This window comes from Erinaceus europaeus, chromosome 15 (assembly GCF_950295315.1).
Source record: "Erinaceus europaeus chromosome 15, mEriEur2.1, whole genome shotgun sequence".
Taxonomy (NCBI): domain Eukaryota; kingdom Metazoa; phylum Chordata; class Mammalia; order Eulipotyphla; family Erinaceidae; genus Erinaceus; species Erinaceus europaeus.
Window position 1 is genome coordinate 17,477,414 of NC_080176.1, and position 24,130 is coordinate 17,501,543.

A 24,130-nucleotide genomic window follows, 5' to 3' on the forward strand; every position below is an offset into this window, starting at 1 on the left:
GAAGGGACCCCCCCCAAGATCTGCTGGGCACAGAGAGACAGAGACAGCTGTGCCTGAGAATGGCCAGGAGGATGGAGCAGTCTCCTCCAGGAGCCTGAGCACAGGGCCTGAGAAGAAGGAGCAGAACAGGAAGCAGTGGGGGTCGGGCGGTGACACACCCGGTTAAGCAAACACAGTACAAGGATCCGGGTTTAAGCCTGTGTTCACCACCTGAAGCAGGGATGCTTCACAAGTGGTGAAGCATGTCTGAAGGTTTCTGTCTTTCTCTCTCCTTCTCTATCTCCTCTCCCCTCTCAATTTTTCTCTTGTCTCTATCCAATAAAATGAAAAAAAAAAGGCTGCCAGGAGCCCCAGCAATCACCCTGGAGCAGAATAAGAGGCAGCTGAGTGTGCCCCGGCTCTCTCTCTCTCTCTCTCTCTCTCTCTCAGACAAATATATATATATATATATATATATATATATATATATATATATAATACTTTCATTGTTTATATGTTTTAGGAAATCAAATTCATTTAAAAAATAGCTAGGAGAGGCTGGGTGGTGGCACGTACTGCAAAAGGACCCCAGTTCAAGCCCCTGCTCCCCACCTGCAGGGGGGGAAGCTTCATAAGCAGTGAAGCAGGGCTGCAGGTGTCTCTCTCTCTCTCCTTTCCTAGCTCCTCCTTCCCTGTCAATGTCTGTTGTCCCCACTACATATATATCAAACATTAAAAATAGCTAGAGAAACAACTCAGTGGGAGAGAGTGAGCATCACTTCTTGTGGCGCCCTCCCTGGAATCCCAGCGCCATAAATAATCAAACAAGAGAGAGCAGGAAAGCTAAGAGCTGACATTTGCCTTCCATCTACATTAAAGCTCGAAATTAAATTCTGCTGCAACAGGAAGAGAGCACAGAGTTTTTACGTAGTTTTTACGTAGTAGATTTTTCATGCCTGAGGCTCCAAGGTCCCAGATTCAAATCCCCAGCACCAGTATAAGCCAGTGACTTACTTCATAAGAGGTGAAGCAGGTCTGCAGGTGTCTATCTTTCTCTCCCCCTCTCTGTCTTCCCCTCCTCTCTATATTTCTCTCTGTCCAATCCAACAATGACAACAACAACAACAATAACTACAACAATAAAAAAAGAGGAAAAGAAAAAAAAAGCTTAAAATTTAGAAAAAGGAAAATAAAGAACTGTTGCTAATATTTCATATCCTAACAGCTCTGTGTCACTCAGTGGACTTGGACTGCTTTGAGCATGGGATTCCTTTACATGTGCCCAGCTGAGTATGTTTTTTGATGAGAGAGAGAGAGAGAGAGAGAATGTGTGTGTGTGTGTTGGGCAGGATCCAGGGGAATGAACCCAGGCCCTCCTGCATCCATGTTGCCACCACTAAGTGCCCTCCCCAGGCCAGTTTTTCTATTCATTTTAAGAAGGGAAAGGAAGAGAGAAACACTGGAGCCTTAGCTCCACCATTCCAGGAGCTCCCCCAGGGCTGGCATGGTGCTCCCATGCGGTGCCAGGACCCAAACTCAATGCCTCGTGCTGGGCAAGGTGTGCCCCCCCGCCAGCTGAGCTGCCTCCCAGCTCCGGATGCCCCTTTTTCTCTGGTGTCAGTGGCTGAGGTGAAGACACGGCCACCTCCACACACACCCCCCCTCGTCCCTCCCAGGCACACGCTGGCGGAAAGAGCAGACAGAGGACTTGCAGCGGGTGCTCGCGGCGGTGGACAGCGACATCCCGCTGGTGCTGGTCAGCGGCAACCATGACGTCGGCAACGAGCCCACGGCCGAGAGCGTGGAAGAGTTCCGGCGGACCTGGGGCGACGACTATTTCAGCTTCTGGGTGGGCGGCGTGCTGTTCCTGACGCTCAACTCGCAGCTGCTGGCAGACGCCTCGCGCTGCCCGGGCCTGCGGGCCGCCCAGGACGAATGGCTGGAGGGGCAGCTGCGCCAGGCCGGGCAGCGGCAGTGCCGTCACGCCGTGGTCTTCCAGCACATCCCGCTGTTCCTGCAGAGCATCGACGAGGACGACGACTACTTCAACCTGGCCCGCGACGTGCGCAGGGACCTGGCCGACAGGTTCACCAGGGCAGGTAGGGCCTGGGGGTGGGGGTAGGGGTGGGGGACAGGCTTCCAGGGCCTTCTGCCCCTCCGCAGCTGGGCTCAGAGGACACAGCAGCTCCTGGCAGAGGGAGGGTGGGGGCTCACACCAGCTCCCAGGGCGCCACTGAGATGGGGGTTCCTGGAGGCAGGGGCAAGGGGTTCAGGGTCCGAGTGTGGTTGAATGGGCCCTGGGAAGCCACCCAGTGTCACATGTCCAGGGGAATCCTGGGACTTTCCCCCAGTTCTCAGGAAGCAGAAGAGGCAGCCTGTCAGATCACGGGCCACCCGCTGTCCCCTTTGAGCCCCCAGCTCCGATGGCCCTGGCCTGGACCTATCCCTTTCTCCTGCCCATGGCCCCTGTGAAACCAGGGTCTCTGCCCCTCTTCTGAGCCACCTGTAACATGCCAAGCTTCAGTCCTGGGAGCAAAGTGTCTCTTCTGGATCTGCCCCTGACGTCGTTCACCCATCTTTTTCTAAAGTGTAGATGCAAGGAGAATGGGCAGTGGTGCGCTCAGCGCGTGCAGCAGGGAGACTGGCGAGCGGAGCAGCAGGTCTGCAGGTGTCTGTCTCTTTCCCTCACTGCCCTCCCCTCTTAATTTCTCTCTGTCCTCTCAAGTAACAATAAAAGAAAGGAAAGACGGAAGGATAGAAGGAAGGAGAGGGAAGAGGAGGGGAGGGAAGGAGGGAGAAAGGAAGAGAGAGAGGAAGGAAGGAAGGAAGGAAGGAAGGAAGGAAGGAAGGAAGGAAGGAGCGAGCTTCTGGGAGTTGTGGGTTTGTGATGCCAGCGCCGAGTCCTAGCAATAACCTTGGTGGCAAAAAATTAAGAAAAGAAAAAGATATAGCCCTCATAGCAACAGGTGGACGCTGAGAGAAGCACTCCCCTTCCTCTCTGAGCCCCGGACACCCACTTGTGCGGCACACAGTGGGTCCACCTCTGCTTCCAAGATGGCCCTCGAAAAGCCAGCTTGATCAGAGATGATTTTCCAGCCATTCCCGGAGGTGAAGTTGGGAGCCATCCGTAGAGGCCTTTGCAGTGCAGAGTGGGTCTGGAGGGGATGTGGGGACCCAGGGAGAGGAGGGAGGATGTGGGGGCCGAGTCAGGAGTCAGGGCATCCACCTCTCCAAGACAGTGGATAGGACCAGGGACCTGGGACACTGGGTGCCGCCTGACAGATGCTAAACGCTGCTGGGTCTCATGAGGCTTGTGGCTCTGGGTGCCAAGGCCCTGGTGGGCAGATTTGGCAATTAGGCAAAAAACCATCTGATCAGTTGATCTTTTGTGCAGGAGTTAGTCATTTCACAGAATTCTAGTTTTTACCTGTAATACTCATGCTTTACGTGAACGAAAGAGAGCCAGCTCAGCTGGCTATAGTGTTATTTTACTTTATTTCATTTCATTTTATTTTATTTTATCTCCACGAGGGTTATTGCTATTTTGGTACCTGTCTGACTCCACTATTCCCTGTGGGAACAGTGTGGAATTGTACCCCTATCATCTTAAAATCTTATAAATCAACATTAATTCACTAATACAAGCTATTAAAAAATAAACCAAGGCACACCTGGTTAAGCGTGTGCATGCAAGGATCTGGGTTCAAGTCTCCCACCTGCAGGGGGAAAGCTTGACGAGTGGTGAAGCAGGGCTGCAGGTAGGTGTTTCTCTGTCTCTCTCTCTCTCTCTCTCTAGCTCTTCCACCCCTCTCAATTTCTCTCTGTCTTTATTCAGTGATAAATAAAAATTAAATTAAAAAAGCAAAACGAACAAAAAGTTAATCAAAAAATAATATTCTATTCAAAAAAAGGAAGGGAGGAAGGAAGGAAGGAAGGAAAGAAAAGAAGAAAGAAAGAAAATCATGAGCAGGACCAGGAGATAACACACCTGTGAAAGCATTCACCCAACTGTGCACGAGGCCCTGGGTTCAAGCCAGGGCACTACATCAGAGCCCTATGGATGGTGGAGTACTGCTGTGGCATCTATCTCTGTCCTTATACGCCCCCCCCCCCAATTCCATATAATTCCCACCACCAGAGTTCCATATCCCAATCCCCTCCCTTGATAGCCTCCCTATTCTTTATCCCTCTGGGAGTATGGGCCAGAACTCTTTATGGGGTGCAGAAGGTGGGAGGTCTGGCTTCTGTGACTGCTTCTCCGCTGGACATGGGTGTTGGCAGGGCCTGCACTAGTTTGCATTCCCACCAGCAATGTAACAGCTCCAGATAAGCAACTCTTTTCACCAAGAAGTGTGTTTGGCTGCAGTCCTTTCAGGAAGGTGGAGATTTTAGGCAGCAGCACCTGGCACTTCTCCTCTTACCAGAAAGAGGTGTCAGTGGTGTTAGAGCTCCGGGAGTGGGGGCTGGGCCTGCATGAGGCCCAGGCTCTGTCCCCAACACTGCGGACGCCTGAGTGGTGCTCTGGATCTGTCTCTTATACATGAATCTGTTTGTTTTGTTTGGATTTGATTTGTTTTCTTTAAAAGTCTTTTAAGGGTAGGGATAGATAGCACAATGGTTATACAAGGAGACTTGTCATGCCTGAGGCTCCAAAGTCCCAGGTTCTATCCCCCACATCACCATAAACCAGAGCTGAGCAGTGGTCTGGTCAAACAAACAAACAAGAGTCTTTTAAAAGAGAGGATTAATTTGAGAGTGTGGAAAACAAGGGCTGGGAAGATGGCATCATGGTTCTGCAAAAGTCTCTCAAGCCTGAGGCTCTGAGGTCCCAGGTTCAATCTGCAGCACCACCATAAACCAGAGCTGAGCAGTGCTCTGGTCTCCGTACTTCTCTCCCTCCCCCTCCCCCTCCCCCTCCCCCTCCCCCTCCCCCTCCCCTCCCCCTCCCCCTCCCCTCCCCCTCCCCTCCCCCTCCCCCTCCCCCTCCCCCTCTCCCTCTCCCTCTCTCTCCACCCCACCTTATTAAAATAAACTATTAAAGAGAAAAAAAAGATTTTGGTAGCACTGGATTAAACAGGGGAGTCCCCAGGGAGCTCAGCAGTAGAGTTGCATCAACTCTGGCTGAGGAGCATGTGGGTGAACACATTCTCGAGCTCGTGACTCACACACGCAGGCACGGTCAGCAGGAATCCAGCAGATGTGTCACAAGACAATGCCAGCCGGTGGCCCTGCGGTGCTCTCTGTAAAGCACGTGTTTAGAAGCCACCCGAGTGATTCCTGCGTTGTTAAGCCAACCTGTGTTGCGAGGTTGTAAACATCCCTTGTTAAACACAGACAGTGACTAAACATTAACGATTGAGAGCCAGAACATCACATGCCAAGCCCGGGGATCAAACTCTGGGCCTCCTACTTTTAAGTCCAAGATTCTAGGCCCTGCGTGGGCCACCTCTCAGTCTGCCAAACACCCCACCCCCCACCCCTTTTAAGCATCTGTAGAATCCAAAGGTTCTGGGGGCTTGTCATCTTGAGGAAGTTTAACCTCTTTAAGTTGCATTTGAGGTGCCAGGTGGTGGTGCACCCAGTGGAGTGCACAGGTTATTAGTAAGAGCAAGGACCCAGGTTTAATCCCCCAGTCCCCTATCTTCAAGCGAAGTAGTACTACAGGTTATCTTTCTGTTTCTCTCTTTCTCTCTCTGGTCCTCTCCTCTCAATTTATTTCTGTCCTGCCAAAAAAAGAGAGAATAACATTTTTAAGTTGCCTTTGGTCTCCGTGCCAGGAGGCCCCGTCTTTTGAAAGTTTTTTTTTTAATTGCTACCAAGTTATCACTAAGACTTGGTGCAGGCACTACAAATCCACTGCTCCCAGTGGCCTTTTAAAATTTTTTTTCCTTTTTAAATTTTTCTGTCTTCTTTGATAAGACAGAGAAATTGAGAAGAGAGGAGGAGAGAAAGAGAAACCTGTAGACTTACTCCACCGATCATGAAGCTTCAGTGCAGGTGGGGAGCAGGGGCTCCATCCGGGTCCCTGCATGTTGTTAACTGTGCGCTCAACCGGGTGTGTCACCTCCAGGCCACTTCTTTGCATGCTCTGATCAGCTCACTGTGAAATATACTCAAGCCACCTGCCTTCTGCACGCCCTCCTCTGGGGGACGAGATAAAAAACCAACTGCCAGAGCTGCGTCTGGTAGGTAACGGTGGATGGCGTCTCTCTCTTTCTCTGGAGGGATCTTTTGAGCTAATTACTGTTAAAATCAAGTCTTTCGATTGTATGCGTCGGTCCTGGATTTAAGTCAACATTTATTCATTCAGCCGTCAGCCAGGGCCCCCAGGACAGGAGCGGGAGAGGCAGAGAGAGGTCCGGCTCTGCTCGTGGGTCAGTCTTCCATGGAGAACGAGGCTCTTGCCCAGAAGCCAGGTCACGGGGCCTCAGTGAGGAGCCACAGGCGCCGGCGGGAAAGCCGGGTCTGTTTCACTTTGCCAAGTCAAAATATTAGCACTGCTCATTTTCAGGTCCTGTTTTAAAAACAGCAATTAGTGTCATTTCCATCGGAGCAGTGGGATTCCTCTGTGAAATGGAAGTATCTCAGGCTCGTCCTCCCTTTTCTAGTTCAGAATATATGTGTTTTCCTTTAAAGTGTCCTGGTCTTAATTCATTGAAAAGTTCTTTTTTTATTAAATTTTTTTATTATCTTTATTTATTTGTTGGATAGAGGCAGCCAGAAATTGAGAGGAAAGGGGTGATAGAGAGCTTGAGAGACAGAGAGACACCTGCAACCCTGCTTCACCACTTGTGAAGCTTTCCCCCTGCACATGGGGAACGGGGGCTCAAACCTGGGTCCTTGCACACTGAAACCTGTGCGCTCAACCAGGTGTGAAAAGTTCTTCTGAGAAAGTTCTGAAACAATAAAACAAAACAGAAGCAAGCAAACTGTAAGACTTGTGAAAACTATAGTGGTCATCTGTGGGAGGTGGGAAGGTGAGGTCACAGAACCCTGGTGGTGGATGTGGTGTGAACGATATACACTGTGATCTTACAATCTTATAACCTACTATTAATCACAATTTTTTTAAATGAATAAAAAATACAATAAATAGAATATTGAAATAAAAAAGATTCCACGACAGATGAAAAGTTCTTCTGAGAAATGGAAGAGATTCATAGCTTGTTTTTGTGCTGTGTTGTGCTGTGTTGTGCTGTGTTTGTGCCGCCAGGGTGACTGCTGGAACTTGGTGCTTTCTTGGCTCTGTTGTTCCCCAGCAACATTTTTCCCTCCCATCCTTCCTTCCCTCCTTCTTTCTTTTTGTGTAGAAGCTTTTTAGTTTCATGTAATACTATCAAATTTCTATTTATCTTGGATAGTCAGAAATTGATAAGGGTGGGAAAGATAGAGAAATAGAGAAACACCTGCAGGACTTCCGGGAGGCGTGGCCATGGAATAACTGGGACCAAATCACCTCGTCTCAAGCCAACAAATAAACACAGCAAGAGACCCAACTGAAGTCATAATCTACAGCCGAAAGTTCTGCAGCCTCAGGGGGGTCTTGGGTGCGGTTGGAGCGAAAAGGGGGTGCCTGGGCGCTGGTTGAAGGACAGCAAAGTCAAATCAGAGCTCTGGGAGCAGCGGCCACTGAACCACACCGTTTTGGCGATTTCACTTTAGGCACAGCAAGCAAGTAACACTGTTGCTAGTGCCAGGAGAAAAGAGACAGGGGCTTAAAACCTCTCAGTCTTCGACTCAGAGGGGCTTTAGCCTTCTGAATTTAAGGCAAAAACACAACATAAAACAGGGCATTTGGGACCACAAGACAGCCCAAAGCAACCCCCCCCCACACACACACACTCTATCCCACCCACCTCAGATCATACAAACAAGAGAAACCTAGAGATGACAACATCACCACCTGCTGGCCATCAATAACCAGCACAAAAAAATGTGCAAGCAGAGAAATAGAACAGCCAACTGTGCTGTATCAGCCAGACAGAAGTGAAACAGAGACAATCCAAGGAATTACAGATTTAGAGAGACTCTCAGAGACAGACTACACAGAGCTCATTGGGAGGGTTTTATGAAGAATTTAAGCAAGAATTAAAGAGCATGTTACTATGGAATTAAAACACACGAGAGAGGAACTTATAACAGAGTTCACTAAGAATCTTCAAATCTTGAAAGAAGAACTTCAGTCAGAAATCCAGGGAACAGCAGACCCTCTAACTGCAATCCATGCCCAGGTAGAAGGCTTAGGAAGTAGATGCATACATTCAGAAGAAAGAATCTCCAATCTAGAAGATACGGCCAGCCCACTCTTTCAATTCAAAGATGAGGGAGAGAAATGGTTCAGAAAGACTGAAGCAACTCCCTGTGAAACTGCAGACTCCTTCAAAAGATCGACTATAAAAGTGATTGGTAGGGAGTCGGGCTGTAGCGCAGCGGGTTAAGCGCAGGTGGCGCAAAGCACAAGGACCGGCATAAGGATCCCGGTTCGAACCCCGTCTCCCCACCTGCAGGGGAGTCGCTTCACAGGCGGTGAAGCAGGCCTGCAGGTGTCTATCTTTCTCTCCTCCTCTCTGTCTTCCCCTCCTCTCTCCATTTCTCTCTGTGCTACCCAACAACGACAACAATAATAATAACTACAACAATAAAACAACAAGGGCAACAAAAGGGAATAAATAAATTAAATAAATATTTTTTAAAAAGTGATTGGTATATCTGAAGAGAAGGACAAAGCCAAAGGCCCAGAGTCCATTTTCAAAGCCATTTTAGCTGAGAACTTCCCTCACTTAGGAAACCATCAGAACATTCTCATTCAAGAGGCAGAACAGTCACCCAGATTTATAAATACAAAAAGACCAACATCAAGGCACATTATTATAAAACTATCAAAAGTCAATGATAAGGTAAAAATTTGCTGGCTGCTAGGGAAAGGAAAGAAGTTACATACAAAGGCAGCTATCAAGACTTTCCTCAGATTTCTCTTCACAAACTCTAGAGGCAAGGAGAGAGTGGAATGACATATTCAAAGTTCTAAAGGAGAGGGAATTCCAGCCACTGTGAAGCTTCCCTCACCCCCCTGCAGGTGGGGAGCAGGGGCTTGAACTTGGGTCTTTGTGTGTAGTAACGTGTATCCTCAACTGGGTGCACCGCCGCCTGGCCCCCTTGATTAGGGGCCCTCTAAATCATTCTTTGGTGGCATTAGTAAGAAATTCCTTGGGGGGGGGGGCAGGTGGTGGTGCACCGGGTTAGGCACACATAGTATGAAGCACAAGGACCGGTGCAAGGACCCTGGTTTGAACCCCAGCTCCCCACCTGCAGGGGGTCACTTCACACAGTGTAGCAGGTCTGCAGGTGTCTATCTTTCTCTCTCCTCTGTCTCCCCCATCTTAGTTTCTCTTTGTCCTATCCAACAACAACAACAGTGAACAATAACAGCAACAACAACAGACAAAAGATGGCCTCCCGGAGCAGTGGATTTGTAGTGCAGGCACCCAGTCCCAGCAGTAACCCTGGAGACAAAAAAAAAAAAAAAAAAAGTTCCTCTTGATTTTAAAGCTGAGATCACACATGAGAGCATTTCAGCTCCTGTCATCAGACATTTCTCCCCAGCATCGGGACAGAGCTCACCTGGCCCAGCACAGACCTCGCTGTGTGTGAGGCTTTGGGTTCCAGTTGGTCCCACACAGGGGCACCGTGGAGGTTCCGAGGATGGAGGAGCAGTGATGTGGGGCCTGTCCTTTCTCTGTCTCTGTGTCTTTCTCCCTCTCTCTTCTTAAGAAAATAAAGAGGGGCTGGGTGGTGGCATACCACATGAGCTCACATGTTGCCATGAGCAAGGGCTGGGGTTCAAGCCTCTGCTCCACCTGCGGGGGGAGAGGGCTTCATGAGCTGTGAGGAGGGCTGCAGGCGTCTGTCTCTCCTCCATGTTCCCCTCCCCTCTCAATTTGTCGTTATTCGATAAATAAGCTTTTTTATAAAGTGAAAATGGGGGGGGGGGGGAGGGAAGAATTGGACCAGGGAGGATTCTCAGCAGTACTATTGTCTCCTCGCCTCTTTAAAACACTTTCTTAAAGGTTTATTTTATTTATCCTAGGAGAGAAAGAGAAAGGGAGGCAGGGAGGGAGGGAGAGCCAGCATGCCACAATGGGGAGTGAACTCAGGACCATAGGATTTAAAAAAAAAATTCTTTACTTTTTAGAAGAGGGGAGAGAGAGAGACATCGAGAGAGAGAGAGAACCTCACTGAAGCTTCCTTCAGTGTGGTGGAGGCCGGGCTCAAACCTGAGTCGCACACGTGGCAAAGCAGCGCACTATCCAAATGAGCTATCTCACTGGCCCAGGAACTTAAGTGCTTTTACCTTTGTAATTCCACCACTGCACCATCTCCCAGGCCACCCCTTTGAAGCATTTTAAAAATAAATATTGGGTGATGGGCAGTAGCGCAGCGGGGTAAGCACACATGGCACGAAGCACAAGGACCCGCAATGTAAGGATCCCGGTTCAAGCCCCCGGCTCCTCTCCTGCAGGGGAGTTGCTTCACAGGCGGTGAAGCAGGTCTGTAGGTGTCTATCTTTCTCTCCCCCTCCTCTCCATTTCTTCCTGTCCTATCCAACAACAATGACATCAATAACAATAACAACAACAATTAAGAAATGAGCAACAAAAAGGGAAAATGAATAAATACATTTTTAAAAAATTTAATTTAAAAGTAAATATTAATAAATGGGGCAGTTGGGGGAGGGAGAGAGACCCCTGAAACATTACTGTGGCTTGTGCAATGTGGGTGACTGGATTTATGGGGGTCCCTAGCCCTCTGGCCTGAGGACCCCATCCCTTCATGCTGAAGCTAAATACCTCTGGTCCAGCAGGCAGTCATGATGGAGGATGTTGGCTATTGCCGTATAAAACTTACATAATTACGTTTTTCTTTTTGTGTGTGAACTGAGAGAGCACATCTCACACGATGTTAATATTTGTGGTCTGTGGGTGGTGGGAATATAAATGTTATTTTCTTTCTGGGCTCCTTTGGAATCTTCCAAGTTTCTCAAACAAAACGAGAAGAGAATCATAAAAAGCATCCCTGTCGTGAGGGCTTAGGCAGGAGTCAGTAGAGTGTTTCTGTAAAGGGACAAATGATCTATGGCTTAGACTGCGTGGGCCCGGGGACAAAGAGGAGGTGATCACCCTGGTGTCTAGATAGAACCAAATGCAGCCTTTAAGAAAGTGGGATGCTTTCGAGTTCCCAGATGAGCCGGGTCAGCAAACAGGTGACCGTGGTCTATCCATTCTGGTTCGGGTACTTGGACTAAACCACTTCTGTTTTGGTTTTGCTACCAGGATGATTTCTGGGGTTCAGGGGCTGCATGATGAATCCACCACTCATGGAAGCCCCCCCCCCTTTGGTACCTTTTATTTTTTTAATTGATTTAATAATGATCAACAGGGATGTAGGATAAGAGGGGTACAATTCCATACCATTCCCTCCACCAGAGTTCCACATCCCATCCCCTCCATTGGATGCTTTCCTATTCTTTATCGCTCTAGGATCATGGACCCAGGATCATTAGGGGGTGCAGAAGGTGGAAGGTCTGGCTTCTGTAACTGCTTCTCCACTGGACACAAGTATTGGCAGGTCGATCCATACTCCTAGCCTGTTTCTATCTTCCTGGTGGGGCAGGGCTCTGGGGAGGTGGGTGGAGCTCCAGGACACATTGGTGAGGTCATCTGCCCAGGGAAGTCAGGTTGACATCATGCAACCTGGTGGCTGAAAAGAGTTAAGATATAAAACAGAACAAATTGTTTAATAATTAGGAACCTAAAGATAAGACTATAGCGGATAAGATTTGGGGTCTCCATTTTGGAAAACTCTAGTTACGTCTATTTTGGGTATATTCCAAGGAGCCCATGACTTTACTAAATTTTGCCTGAGCCTGACAGCAAACATGCAGGTGTGCTAAAGGCATTGTCTGGGGAGATAGTGTCAGAGTTGGAAATAGGACTAGAAAGCTGGATCAGGGAAGACAGAAGCTCCCAAATATGGGGAAAATGTATAAATATTATTAGCTATAAATCCCATTGATTTGATCTGGGGCCTGTATTCAGCACAGGAGTCTGTGTAACCTCTGCTGGGGCTTGGTGCCAGTACTATGAATCCACTGCTTCTGGAGGCCGTATTTTTTCCACTGTTGTTGTTGGTGTTGTTATTGTTGTTGCTGCTGCTGCTGTTGCATAGGACAGAGAGAGGTTGAGAGAGGAGGGGAAGACAGAGAGGGAGAGAGAAAGATAGACACCTGCAGACCTGCTTCACCACCTGTGAAGCGACTCCCCTGCAGGTGAGGAGCTGGGGGCTCAAACTGAGATCCTTGCACTGGTCCTTGCCTTTGCATTGTGTGCGCCTAACCCAGTGCACTACCACCTGATTCCAGTAACTTTTATTTGATAAGACAGAGAGAAATTGAGAGGGATGAGAAGAAGGAGAGAAACAGAAAGACACCTGTACACATGCTTCACTGCTTGTGAAGCTTTCCCCCTGCATGTGGGGACCAGGGCCTTGAACTCGGGTCCTTGGGTATTGTAATATGAGAGCTCTGCTTGGTGTGCCACTGCCAGGCTAGTGTGGGGGTGCCTCTTCCAGGGCACGTACTCTCTGGGTTGGAGAGAATGCCACCGGAGCCAGCTTGGGCTGCTGCTCACTCAGCAACGAGAGAGATGACTCAGGAATAGACTCGTGGTGGCGAGGCAATTCAGTTCTTTATTGATCAGAGAGCCAAGGCTTTTAAAGGGCAGACTCGGAAGTGCCAAGTTGGAAACAGAAATGGCTAGGAAAGAGGCGGAGAAAGGCAAAAGGGGCTGGAAAGGTAGGAACTTCCTTAGCAACTGTTGCGAGGGTTTTAACTTGTAGGATTAATAATACCCTGCAGGCAGGGAGGGTCTTGAGGGTAGAAAGAAGATAGATCAAAGGAATGGAATAGGTGGGGATCTTTCAGGCAAAACAATAATTATGTAGATAATAAGTCTGATAAGACGAGAGGATGGATGTCCCCTCAACTCAAGCCCTGCCAAGCTCAACCACATCCTCACAATTTCCTGACATGCCACCAATTTGACTCCTCCAGAAGAGGATCCTCCTCAACTCTGAGTTCTACATGGAGACCCAGGTGTCAGAGTCATGATTCAACCCAGGACAGAGTCGCTATAACAATACCCATTGCTTTCTGACTGACCTTTAGGGCTCCCTGGGGCAGGACTGATGGCTCCCCACTCCCTTTCGGGGCTTTGACCGTGATGAGAGTGTCTGTACCATGGACATGAGTAAACATACTACAAATCAGGCAGCAGATGTGCAACTGTCACTTGCTTGTCTCCTGCCATCCCTGGAGCCGCCTGCAGTTTGGGATGGTGGTGGTGGTGGGGGGTACAGGTTGGATATTCTGCCCACAGAAAACCCCCTCAGCCTCTGTGACAGCTTGGGGTCAGCGCCCAGCGTTGCTGCAACCACCTCCCACCTCCTACCCACCTCTACCCCTCATCTCTGTGCCCCTGGGCCCTGGCCCACCGCTGCCTCTGTCCGTGGTGCCCTTTGTCATGCCTTGTCCTGGTGGGAGAAGCTTGCAGTCAGCTTCCTAAACCTGTGCCCTCTCAACTACACTCTAGGATTAGCCTTCTTCCTAGGCCTGTAACTCCTCCCCCTATAGCCTCGAAGCCCTTTCTCCAGCCTCCTCTTTCCTTCCCTCTCTCCCTTGCTGGGTCTTATCTCACTCTGCTTGGGCCCCAGTGCTTCTCTGTACCATGTGCTAGTAACACACACTACACAGGAGTCATACCATGTGCTAATAACACACGCTACACAGGAGTCATGCCATGTGCTAATAACACACACTGCACAGGAGCCATACCATGTACTAATAGCATACACTGCACAGGAGTCACACCATGTGCTAATAACACACACTGCACAGGAGCCATACCATGTACTAATAGCATACACTGCACAGGAGTCACACCATGTGCTAATAACACACACTGCACAGGAGCCATACCATGTACTAATAGCACACACCGCACAGGAGTCACACCATGTGCTAATAACACACAGTATGCAGGAGTCATGGACTATGTGACTCTGATATCGCCTATGTAGCCTTCTCCTGTGTCATGCACCCACCGACTGCAGGCACTAAAATATGATGCTGTTTTGTTTCTGCAGAAGCCAGAGCCCCAGCCCCTCATGAGCCCTCAGGCGCTAACCTCTCCCTCCCACCCCCCCACCCCCGCAGGCATCAAGGCCGTGTTCTCGGGCCACTATCACCGCAACGCCGGGGGCAGCTACGGGGACCTGGAGATGGTGGTGTCCTCGGCCATCGGCTGCCAGCTGGGCCAGGACACCCACGGGCTCCGAGTGGTGGTGGTGACCGCCGATGCCATCGTCCACCGCTACTACAGCCTCGATGAGCTGAGCAAGCAGGGCATCGGAGAGGACCTGCTGGCCTTGTTGAAGGACAAGTGACCACTGGGAGGACAGCTCCCAACCCCCTCCCCATGGAGATCATGGCAGACAGACAGGTGGACATGCAGCTTGTGGCTGCAGGCACAGGGCCAAGCTTGGAGCCACCCTGAACTCTCTCCAAACACAACTGCCCTCCCTGATAAATAATAATAATAATAAAGGTGGGGAGCCTGGAAATAAATAAAAGAGTGTCAGTTGGCTTTCGCTCTGGGTGTGTGACTCAGTCCCAACGCCTGGAAGCAGGTTGTGCGCTGGCAGCATTTGGTCCATGGCAGCCTCACAGCTGACGGTGATCTCTGAGGACTCCCTGAGAGTGTGGGTGCCAGGGAGGAGTTACCCCATCACCCTCCTCACACTGGGAGGCACCTTCTACTGCCAGACCACTGAGGCCCATTTCAGCCTGGGACCCACTCACTGGCAGCTTGTTCCAGGCATCTTGTTGCTGCAGACGCCTTCCCTTCCGATGGCAGAAATCGCCGGCATGGCAACGGGCCACACACCAACATTTCAGCCCAGAGAACCAGCTCCGGACGCCTGAAGCCACTGGACGACTGGAGTTCTCCTGCCGTCAGAACTCCCCACCCAAAACTCCGCTGTGACGGCACAGGTAAGCGTCTGTATATTCAACATCACGGAAATGAATCAGGATTCCGTGGGGCAACACCAGCTCAGCCATGTTGTGGGCTGTTGCTGACGCTGGCTCACTGCCCTGTTGCTGTGACCCTGAGCGGGTGGGTCCCACTGGGTGCTGCTGCAGGGGTCTGCTCCGTGGTGTCTTTCTGTGGCCCCTCGTCCTGCACCATCTCATCCTCCAGGTCTCATCTGGCAGTTGTCCCTGGGGAAGGGGGACCAGGAGCTCTCACTCCCCCCAGCCAGGAGCATTTAGTCAGCCCACTACAACTTCAGAACCCACCTGGCACAGGTGAATCTCGGGATCCATTCAGCCAGAAGACTTGCTTTTTAAAGTTTTTTTCCCCACCATGTAGTGAGACGGCAAGAAATTAAATGGGAGAGATAACTGGATGTGTCAGCTAGAGGAAACAAAAGACTGTCGGTTAAACTCAGAGTGCATGGCTCTGTGGCAGTGTAAGTGAGTGAATCCCAAGGGGACAACGCTCTCCTCCAGGTGTTGCCTTGGATCGGCTGTTATCTTTATAACTGGTGGGTATCCGAGATCAAGAAGCAGAACCCGCTAGGAGGCCACAGACTCGAGGCCTGAGACGTGGCGTCTTTCCATCCTCGATCCCAGGAGTTTGTCCCAGGACTGTGCTCACAGCTCATGAGAGAGGCTCTGGAGGCCAGGACCAAAGTGTCTGATCACAGCAGGTGGATGGAGTCCTCTACTATATGACGTGTGTAGAAAGCTCTAGACAGTGGTGTTTGGGGCTTGGGGAACGATGCAAGAGAATTAAAAGTGATAGAAATGCAGTGAAGTCGTCTTACCCAGAAACCTGTGGTCGGAAAGAACCGATTCAAAACACAGCGAAGATATCTCAAGAACAGGAAATGGGGGAGATGGTGAAGCACCCATTAGAGCACACATGTTACTGTGCATAAGGACCAGGTTTCAAGCCCCCGGTCCCCACCTGCAGTGGGAAGTTTCATGAACAGTGAAGCAGTACTGCAAGTCTCTCTCTCTCTCTCTCTCTCTCTCTGTGTGTGTGTGTCTTCCCCTCCCCTCTCAATTTCTCTGTGTCCCTCTTCAATAAGTAAGTAAATAAATAAAATACTTTTAAAAAAACTGAATAGGGATTCAAGGCCTACCAAGGTAGCTCGCTCACCTTCATGGGGCACCTGCTTTGTCATGTGAACGTCCCGGGCTCAATGTCAGCCTTCACACATTTCCCAATGTGTGAAGGAAGCTTTGGTACTGTGGTGTCTCTCTCTCCCCCTCCCTCCCTCTGTCCCTCCCTCTTTCCATCTCTCTTTCTCTCTCTCTGATTTTCTCTATCTGAAAAGGCCAGCTCAGAGCAATGAAACCCCAGAGATGAAATTTAGCATAGGGTGTGTATGACATTCTTTCCTTCACCCAGCGCCATTCATGCTGTTCCTGCACCATTCCAGGGCTCGAACCCAGGGCCTCGACTATGGCGAGGTGCGTGCTCTGGCCGGGCAAGCTAACCCCCAGTAAGTGAGTTGATCTCCAGTTTCCATCAAGTTTCTTTTGGGGCCACAGAAGCTGGGCCAGAAAATGAGAGTGAACTCAATGGAACCAGAAAGCAAAGGTTCTGCCTCGTGTGTGACCGCCAGCCCCTGATAGCTACAAAGCAGACACGAGTTTGCAGCCTGAGCATAATCCCTCCAGGACCTGTCACCTTATGTACCTGCAAAAGAGACGGAGTTATCTGTGTCGGCAGAGGCCACACACACACACACACACACACACACACACACACACCACGATTGATAATGCAGCCTGTGAATTCTGGAGAAAACGGAGCCCAAACACCATTCGCATTTGTCTGAACCCTTAGTACTAATTCCCCCAGGCAGTGCCTCAAACAGCTGGTGCAGTCGTGGAGCTAAGTGGCAATATTGTATTGAGCCGGGTGTGTGTGTGTGTGTGTGTGTGTGTGTGCGCGCGCCAGGGGAATCCCCCGCTGGGGCGAGTTCTATTAAAAATGCTCAGTAGCTGACGCAGGGGGTTTCTTGTTCAGATAGGCTGAGCCGTTGGGGTGGCACAAGTGGAAGATAGTGCTTGACAGGTAATACTGATCTTTTGGATGACTTCATATAATTCCAGCTTGTGCCAATGGAGAATTCTTAGGGGTGTGTGTGTGTGTGTGTGTGTGTGTGTGTGTGTGTGTGTGTGTGTGTGTGTTGGAATAATAATGAGCTCTGAAAAATATTTAACTAGCTAAATTCACTTTCAGATTTCTACGCTCACTTTCTTCTTTTTTAAAAAATATTTTATTTATTTGTTCATGAGAAATGATAGGAGAGAGAGAAGCAGAACCAGACATCACTCTGGTACTTGTGTTGCTGGGGATTGAACTTGGGACCTCATGCTTGAGAGTCCAAAACCTTATCCACTGCGCCACCTCCTGGACCACCTCACTTTCTTCTTTTTAAAAAAGGTTTATTGTTGGATAGGACAGAGAAATTGAGAGGGGTTGGGGAGGGGGAGAGAAAGAAACACACCTGCAGCTCTGCTTCTCCACTCATGAAGCTTCACCCTTGCAGGTGGGGACTGCGGGGGCTTGAACCTGAGCCCTTGTGCATGCTGACAGCTGTGTTTAACCAGGTGTGCCACCACCCAGTTAAACTCTCCCACTTTCTTTGTAACACTGGTGACTTCAGGTCCCCCAAAGTTCATAGGCCGAAGCCCCCGCTCTCCATATGATGGAGTCTGGAAGTGTGAGGCATTTGGGAGGTGACCAGATGGGGTCCCCAGGGTGGGGCTTCTCTGTCTCTCACTGTGCCCTTTGAGAACGGAGGAACACAGCTGTCTGCACCCCAGCAAGAGTGCTTGCTGGCAAGCTGAACACACAGCTGTGGCCTGTCTCCATGTGTGTTGCCACAAAACCCTTCCTGATCGCTGCCCCACTGTGGGTGCCTGGACTGTTCTTATAAACGGCATTTTGGCGAATGCAGGTGCGATGGAGCTTCAGAATAAACATCATTTACTATTTGTTATACATCACTATTTATTTTGGATAGAGATAGAGAGAAGTTGAGAGGATGAGAGGGAGAGAGAGATACCCGCAGCACTGCTTCACCACTTCTGAAGCTTCCCTAATGCAGATGAGGACCAGGAGCTTGAACCTGGGTCCCTGAGCACTGTAATGTGTGTGCTCAACCAGGTGCACCACCGCCTGACACCCCATGTCTTATATTCTTTGTATTGAAGACATAGGCCTGGGGTTGCTGGGACGTATGATAAGTCTCCTGTCAGCATCTTGGCTCCCCTCCGGCCCTGCCCTCTCCTCCACACCCTGCCCAGCACCTGGTGCACCTGGCCTCTGTGACACAGGCTGCTCTCACAGGTGGGAGGGGACACGGCGTTGGGGTCACCGGCCACGTGCAGCCTCCTCTCACCTCCCCGTCAGACATCTTCACGTCTTCATAGGAGGAGGGTCTGCTTGTTGCTTCTGCCTGTTTCGGGCTGGGTGATTTGACTTTTTGTGGTTGAGTTTTATGAATTCTCTATCTCAGATAGTCATTTCATGTTGACTATTTTATGTGAAGAGTTTTTTTTTTTTTTTTCATTCAGTAGGTTGTCTTCTTATTTTACTGGGAAATTTTCCTTGAGCAGAAGGGAAGACTTAGGTTATTATTATTATCATTAGTGATTTATAAAACTACAAAATAATAGGGATACAATTCCACAGTTCACACCACCAGAATTTTGTGTCCCTATCACACTCCAGCAGAAACTGCACTAGTTCTCCCCAGGCCACAGATATGGTTTGAACATTTATATATATATATATATATATATATATATATATATATATATATATATATATAATTTGTTTGGCCCATTTGTAGTCACTTCCTTTCCAAGTCACAGCTACATCTACTATATTTAAGAGTGTCCTTCCCTTTTCCTATTCTCTCTCAGATAAGCGAAACAGTGCCTGACTTCTTCTGGTGTTTTCCAGATTCTCTTCCCTTTGAGAGCTGGTATAAAAACAAAGATTCCTGGTGACAAGTTTTCGAGTTCAGAGCCCTCTGATCATCTTCCTCTAATAGTTCCCCTTTCTGGGAGTATGGACCAAAATTCTTTTTGGGGTGCAGAAGGTGGAAGCTTCTGTACTTGCTTCTCCACTGGGCATGGGTGTTGGCAGGTCGATCCACACTCCCAGCCTGTTCCTGTCTCTCCCGAGTGGGCAGGGCTCTGGGGAGGTGAGGTTCCAGAACACATTGGTGAGGTCGGCCGTCTGCCCAGGGAGATCAGGATGGAATCATAGGAGCATCTAGAACTTGGTGGCTGAAAGGCAGTAAAATATAAAATAGGACAAAATAGAAGCCAAAGAGTAGATTATAGCAAATGAAAATAGGGACCTAGAAAGAAAGAAAATAGGGACCTGAGGGTGGAAAGAAGCTGGGATATCTATTTTAGGTGTGCTCCCAGGCACCTAGGACTTTAGTATTCTTTGCTTGAGCTTGACAGCTAAGACGGAGGTTGACTAGAAATATCTTCTGGGGGCGGGGGAGACAGCATAATGGTTATGCAAACAGACTCTCATGCCTGAGGCTCCAGAGTCCCAAGTTCAATTCCCCCACACACCATAAGCCAGAACTGAGCAGTGCTCTGGTGTTTCTCTCTGTGTCTCTCTCTGTCTGGATCTCTCTCAAAAATAAAAAAAATAGTGGTCCAGGAGGGGGCACAGTGGAGAAAGCATTGGATTCTCAACCATGAGGTCTCAAGTTCAATCCCCGGTAGCACATGTACCACAGTGATGTCTGGCTCTTTCTCTCTCTCGTCCTATCATTCTCATGAATAAATAAATAAATTCTTTAAAATAAATAAATAATAAAATAAATAAAATATTTTAAAAAGAAAGAAAGAAATATCGTCTGGGAGGATGGTGTCTGAGTTAAGAATAGAATTTGAAAGCCGGGTTAGGGTAGAGAGTAGTTCCCAAACTTGAGAGGAATATGTCAATACAATGAGGTGTTCACCATATCCAGCGTCCATGTCTATTCACAGACAGCACGGGTGCCTGTGTGACCTCTCAGTCCCTGTCAATCTGAACTCCTTGGTCACAGCTGGGGAGATTCTAGGCTGCACTCATTTCAGGACCTGTCTTCCTCGAGTGGCAATAGGCTCACTGGGGCTGTGATGAGTGTGGCAGCCCCTACCATTGCTGCTTTCTAGTGAGGGCAAGGTCCTGGAGAGGCCCACAGGAGGGCTTAGGATGACGTTCCTGATGGAAGTGGCCGGGGATGGAAAGCCTTAATTTTTACAAACTCAATATGATTAGGCCAGCTGTTGGCTCACCTGGTAGAGCGCACATGCTACCATGCTCAGGGACCTGAGTTCCAGCCTTCAGGGGGGGATGTTTCACGACTAGTGAAGCAGTGCTGCCAGTGTCTCTCTTTCCTCTGTCTCTTTGATCTCTGTCAAGGAAAAGGAAAAAAATTAGTGGCCACCAAAGGCAGTGGGAAAATAAAGTGAGGTACAAGTCATGCAGAAATGATATTAGAGTGCAAAGGAAAGCTCCCGGGGGCAGACCCAGGAGAGCTGTGAAGAGAGAAAAAGCCCAACTCGGCCTCTTCTCTCGAGTCCCATCTGTTCAATAGATCACACCTGGGCTGGCTTCCCATTGGTCCACTGACATCACTTGTCTTCCCTGTTGGTTCCAGCTCCCCACGTGTGATTTCCTTTCATATATATATATTCCTTGTTGTTGCCTTGTTGTTTCATTGTTGTAGTTATTATTGTTGTTGTCACTGATGTCATTGTTGTTGGATAGGAGAGAGAGATATGGAGAGAGGAGGGGAATACAGAGGGGGGAGAGAAACATAGACACCTGCAGACTTGTTTAAATGCCTGTGAAGTGACTTCCCTGCAGGAGGGGAGCCTGGGACACTACCCAAGATCCTTACACCAGTCCTTGTGCTTCACACCACGTGTGCTTAACCTGCTCAGCTACCATCTGACTCCTGTGATTTCCTTTCTAAAACTCCTCCCACCATGTAAAGCTACTTCCTTCGTGCTCTTCAATAACTGTCATACTACTTCACGGTGCAACCTTTAAGTTCTTCTCCACTGGTCTGGGGTAAACAAGTGATAGCATGAAACAAACTGGCCATGTCCTGTCAGAACTGTCCTTGACATTACCACACTGAGCACTGTACTCCCCATCCCTGACATTACCACACTGAGCACTGTGCTCCACCTCCCTGACATTACCACACTGAGCACTGTACTCCCCCTCCCTGACATTACCACACTGAGCACTGTGCTCCACCTCCCTGACATTACCACACTGAGCACTGTGCTCCACCTCCCTGATATTACCACACTGAGCACTGTACTCCCCCTCCATGAAATTAACACACTGACCACTGTACTCCCCCTCCCTGACATTACCACACTGAGCACTGTACTCCCCCTCCCTGACATTACCACACTGAGCACTGTACTCCCCCTACCTGACATTACCACACTGAGCACTGTACTCCCCCTCTCTGACATTACCACACTGAGCACTGTGCTCCCCCTCTCTGACATTACCACACTGAGCACTGTGCTCCACCTCCCTGACATTACCACACTGAGCACTGTACTGCCCCTCCATGACATTACCACACTGAGCACTGTACTCCCCCTCCCTGACATTACCACACTGAGCACTGTGCTCCCCCTCCCTGACATTACCACACTGAGCACTGTGCTCCACCTCCCTGATATTACCACACTGAGCACTGTACTCCCCCTCCATGAAATTAACACACTGAGCACTGTACTCCCCCTCCCTGACATTACCACAGTGAGCACTGCACTCCCATCCCTAACATTACCACACTGAGCACTGTACTCCCCCTGCCTGACATTACCACACTGAGCACTGTACTCCCCCTCCCTGACATTACCACACTGAGCACTATACTCCCCCTCCCTGACATTACCACACTGAGCACTGTACTCCCCCTCTCTGACATTACCACACTGAGCACTGTACTCCCCCTCTCTGACATTACCACACTGAGCACTGTGCTCCACCTCCCTGATATTACCACACTGAGCACTGTACTCCCCCTCCATGACATTACCACACTGAGCACTGTACTCCCCCTGCCTGACATTACCACACTGAGCACTGTACTCCACCTCCCTAACATTACCACACTGAGCACTGCACTCCCCTCCCTGACATTACCACACTGAGCAATGCACTCCCCTCCCTGACATTACCACACTGAGTACTGTACTCCCCCTGCCTGACATTACCACACTGAGGACTATGCTCCCCCTCCCTGACATTACCACACTGAGCACTGTGCTCCCCCTCCCTAACATTACCACAATGAGCACTGTACTCCCCCTCCCTGACATTACCACAATGAGCACTGTACTCCCCCTCTCTGACATTACCACACTGAGCACTGTGCTCCACCTCCCTGACATTAACACACTGAGCACTGTACTCCCCTCCCTGACATTACCACACTGAGCAATGTACTCCCCCTCCATGACATTACCACACTAAGCACTGTACTCCCCCTGCCTGACATTACCACATTGAGCACTGTGCTCCCCCTCCCTGACATTACCACACTGAGCACTGTGCTCCCCCTCCCTGACATTACCACACTGAGCACTGCACTCCCCTTCCCTGACATTACCAATCGAGCACTGTACTCCCCCTCCCTGACATTACCACACTGAGCACTGTACTCCCCCTGCCTGACATTACCACACTGAGCACAGTACTCCACCTCCCTAACATTACCACACTGAGCACTGCACTCCCCTCCCTGACATTACCACACTGAGCACTGCACTCCCCTCCCTGACATTACCACACTGAGTACTGTACTCCCCCTCCCTGACATTACCAAACTGAGCACTTTACTCCCTCTCCCTGACATTATCACACTGAGCACTGTACTCCCCCTCCTGACATTACCACACTGAGCACTGTACTCCCCCTCCTGACATTACCACACTGAGCACTGCACTCCCCCTCCCTGATATTACCACACTGAGCACTGTACTCCACCTCCCTGACATTACCACACTGAGCACTGTGCTCCCCCTCCCTGACATTACCATACTGAGCACTGTACTCCCCCTGCCTGACATTACCACACTGAGCACTGCACTCCCCTCCCTGACATTGCCACACTGAGTACTGCACTCCCCTCCCTAACATTACCACACTGAGTACTGTACTCCCCCTCCCTGACATTACCAAACTGAGCACTGTACTTCCCCTCCCTGACATTACCACACTGAGCACTGTACTCCCCCTCCTGACATTACCACACTGAGCACTGTGCTCCCCCTCCCTGACATTACCAAACTGAGCACTGTACTCCCCCTCCCTGACATTACCACACTGAGCACTGTACTCCCCCTCCCTGACATTACCAAACTGAGCACTGTACTTCTCCTCCCTGACGTTACCACACTGAGCACTGTACTCCCACTCCCTGACATTACCACACTGAGCACTGTACTTCCCCTCCCTGACATTACCACACTGAGCACTGTATTCCCCTCCTGACATTACCACACTGAGCACTGTACTCCCCTCTCTGACATTACCACACTGAGCACTGTATTCCCCCTCCTGACATTACCACACTGAGCACTGTAATCCCCCTCTCTGACATTACCACACTGAGCACTGTATTCCCCCTCCTGACATTACCACACTGAGCACTGTACTCCCCCTCCCTGACATTACCACAGTGAGCACTGTACTCCCCTCCCTGACATTACCACACTGAGCACTGCACACCCCTCCCTGACATTACCACACTGAGCACTGTACTTCCCCTCCCTGACATTATCACACTGAGCACTGCACTCCCCCTGCCTGACATTACCACACTGAGCACTGTGCTCCCCCTCCCTGACATTACCACACTGAGTACTGTACTCCACCTCCCTGACATTACCACACTGAGCACTGTACTTCCCCTCCCTGACATTACCACACTGAGCACTGTACTCCACCTCCCTGACATTACC

At 49.8% G+C, this 24,130-nt stretch overlaps 1 protein-coding gene across 2 annotated transcripts in view; it reads left to right on the top strand.

The window, feature by feature from the left end:
- Positions 1–14,682, top strand: part of CPPED1 (calcineurin like phosphoesterase domain containing 1) — a 68,284-nt gene extending 53,602 nt beyond the window's left edge. For both annotated transcript variants that reach the window (XM_007529534.3, XM_060172949.1), the window contains 2 exons: positions 1,656–2,078; positions 14,249–14,682. In XM_007529534.3, coding sequence (XP_007529596.2) covers positions 1,656–2,078; positions 14,249–14,478 — 653 coding nt within the window. In that variant the 3' untranslated portion in view covers positions 14,479–14,682. The remainder of the gene's footprint in view (positions 1–1,655; positions 2,079–14,248) is intronic.
- The last annotated feature ends 9,448 nt before the right edge of the window (positions 14,683–24,130 follow it).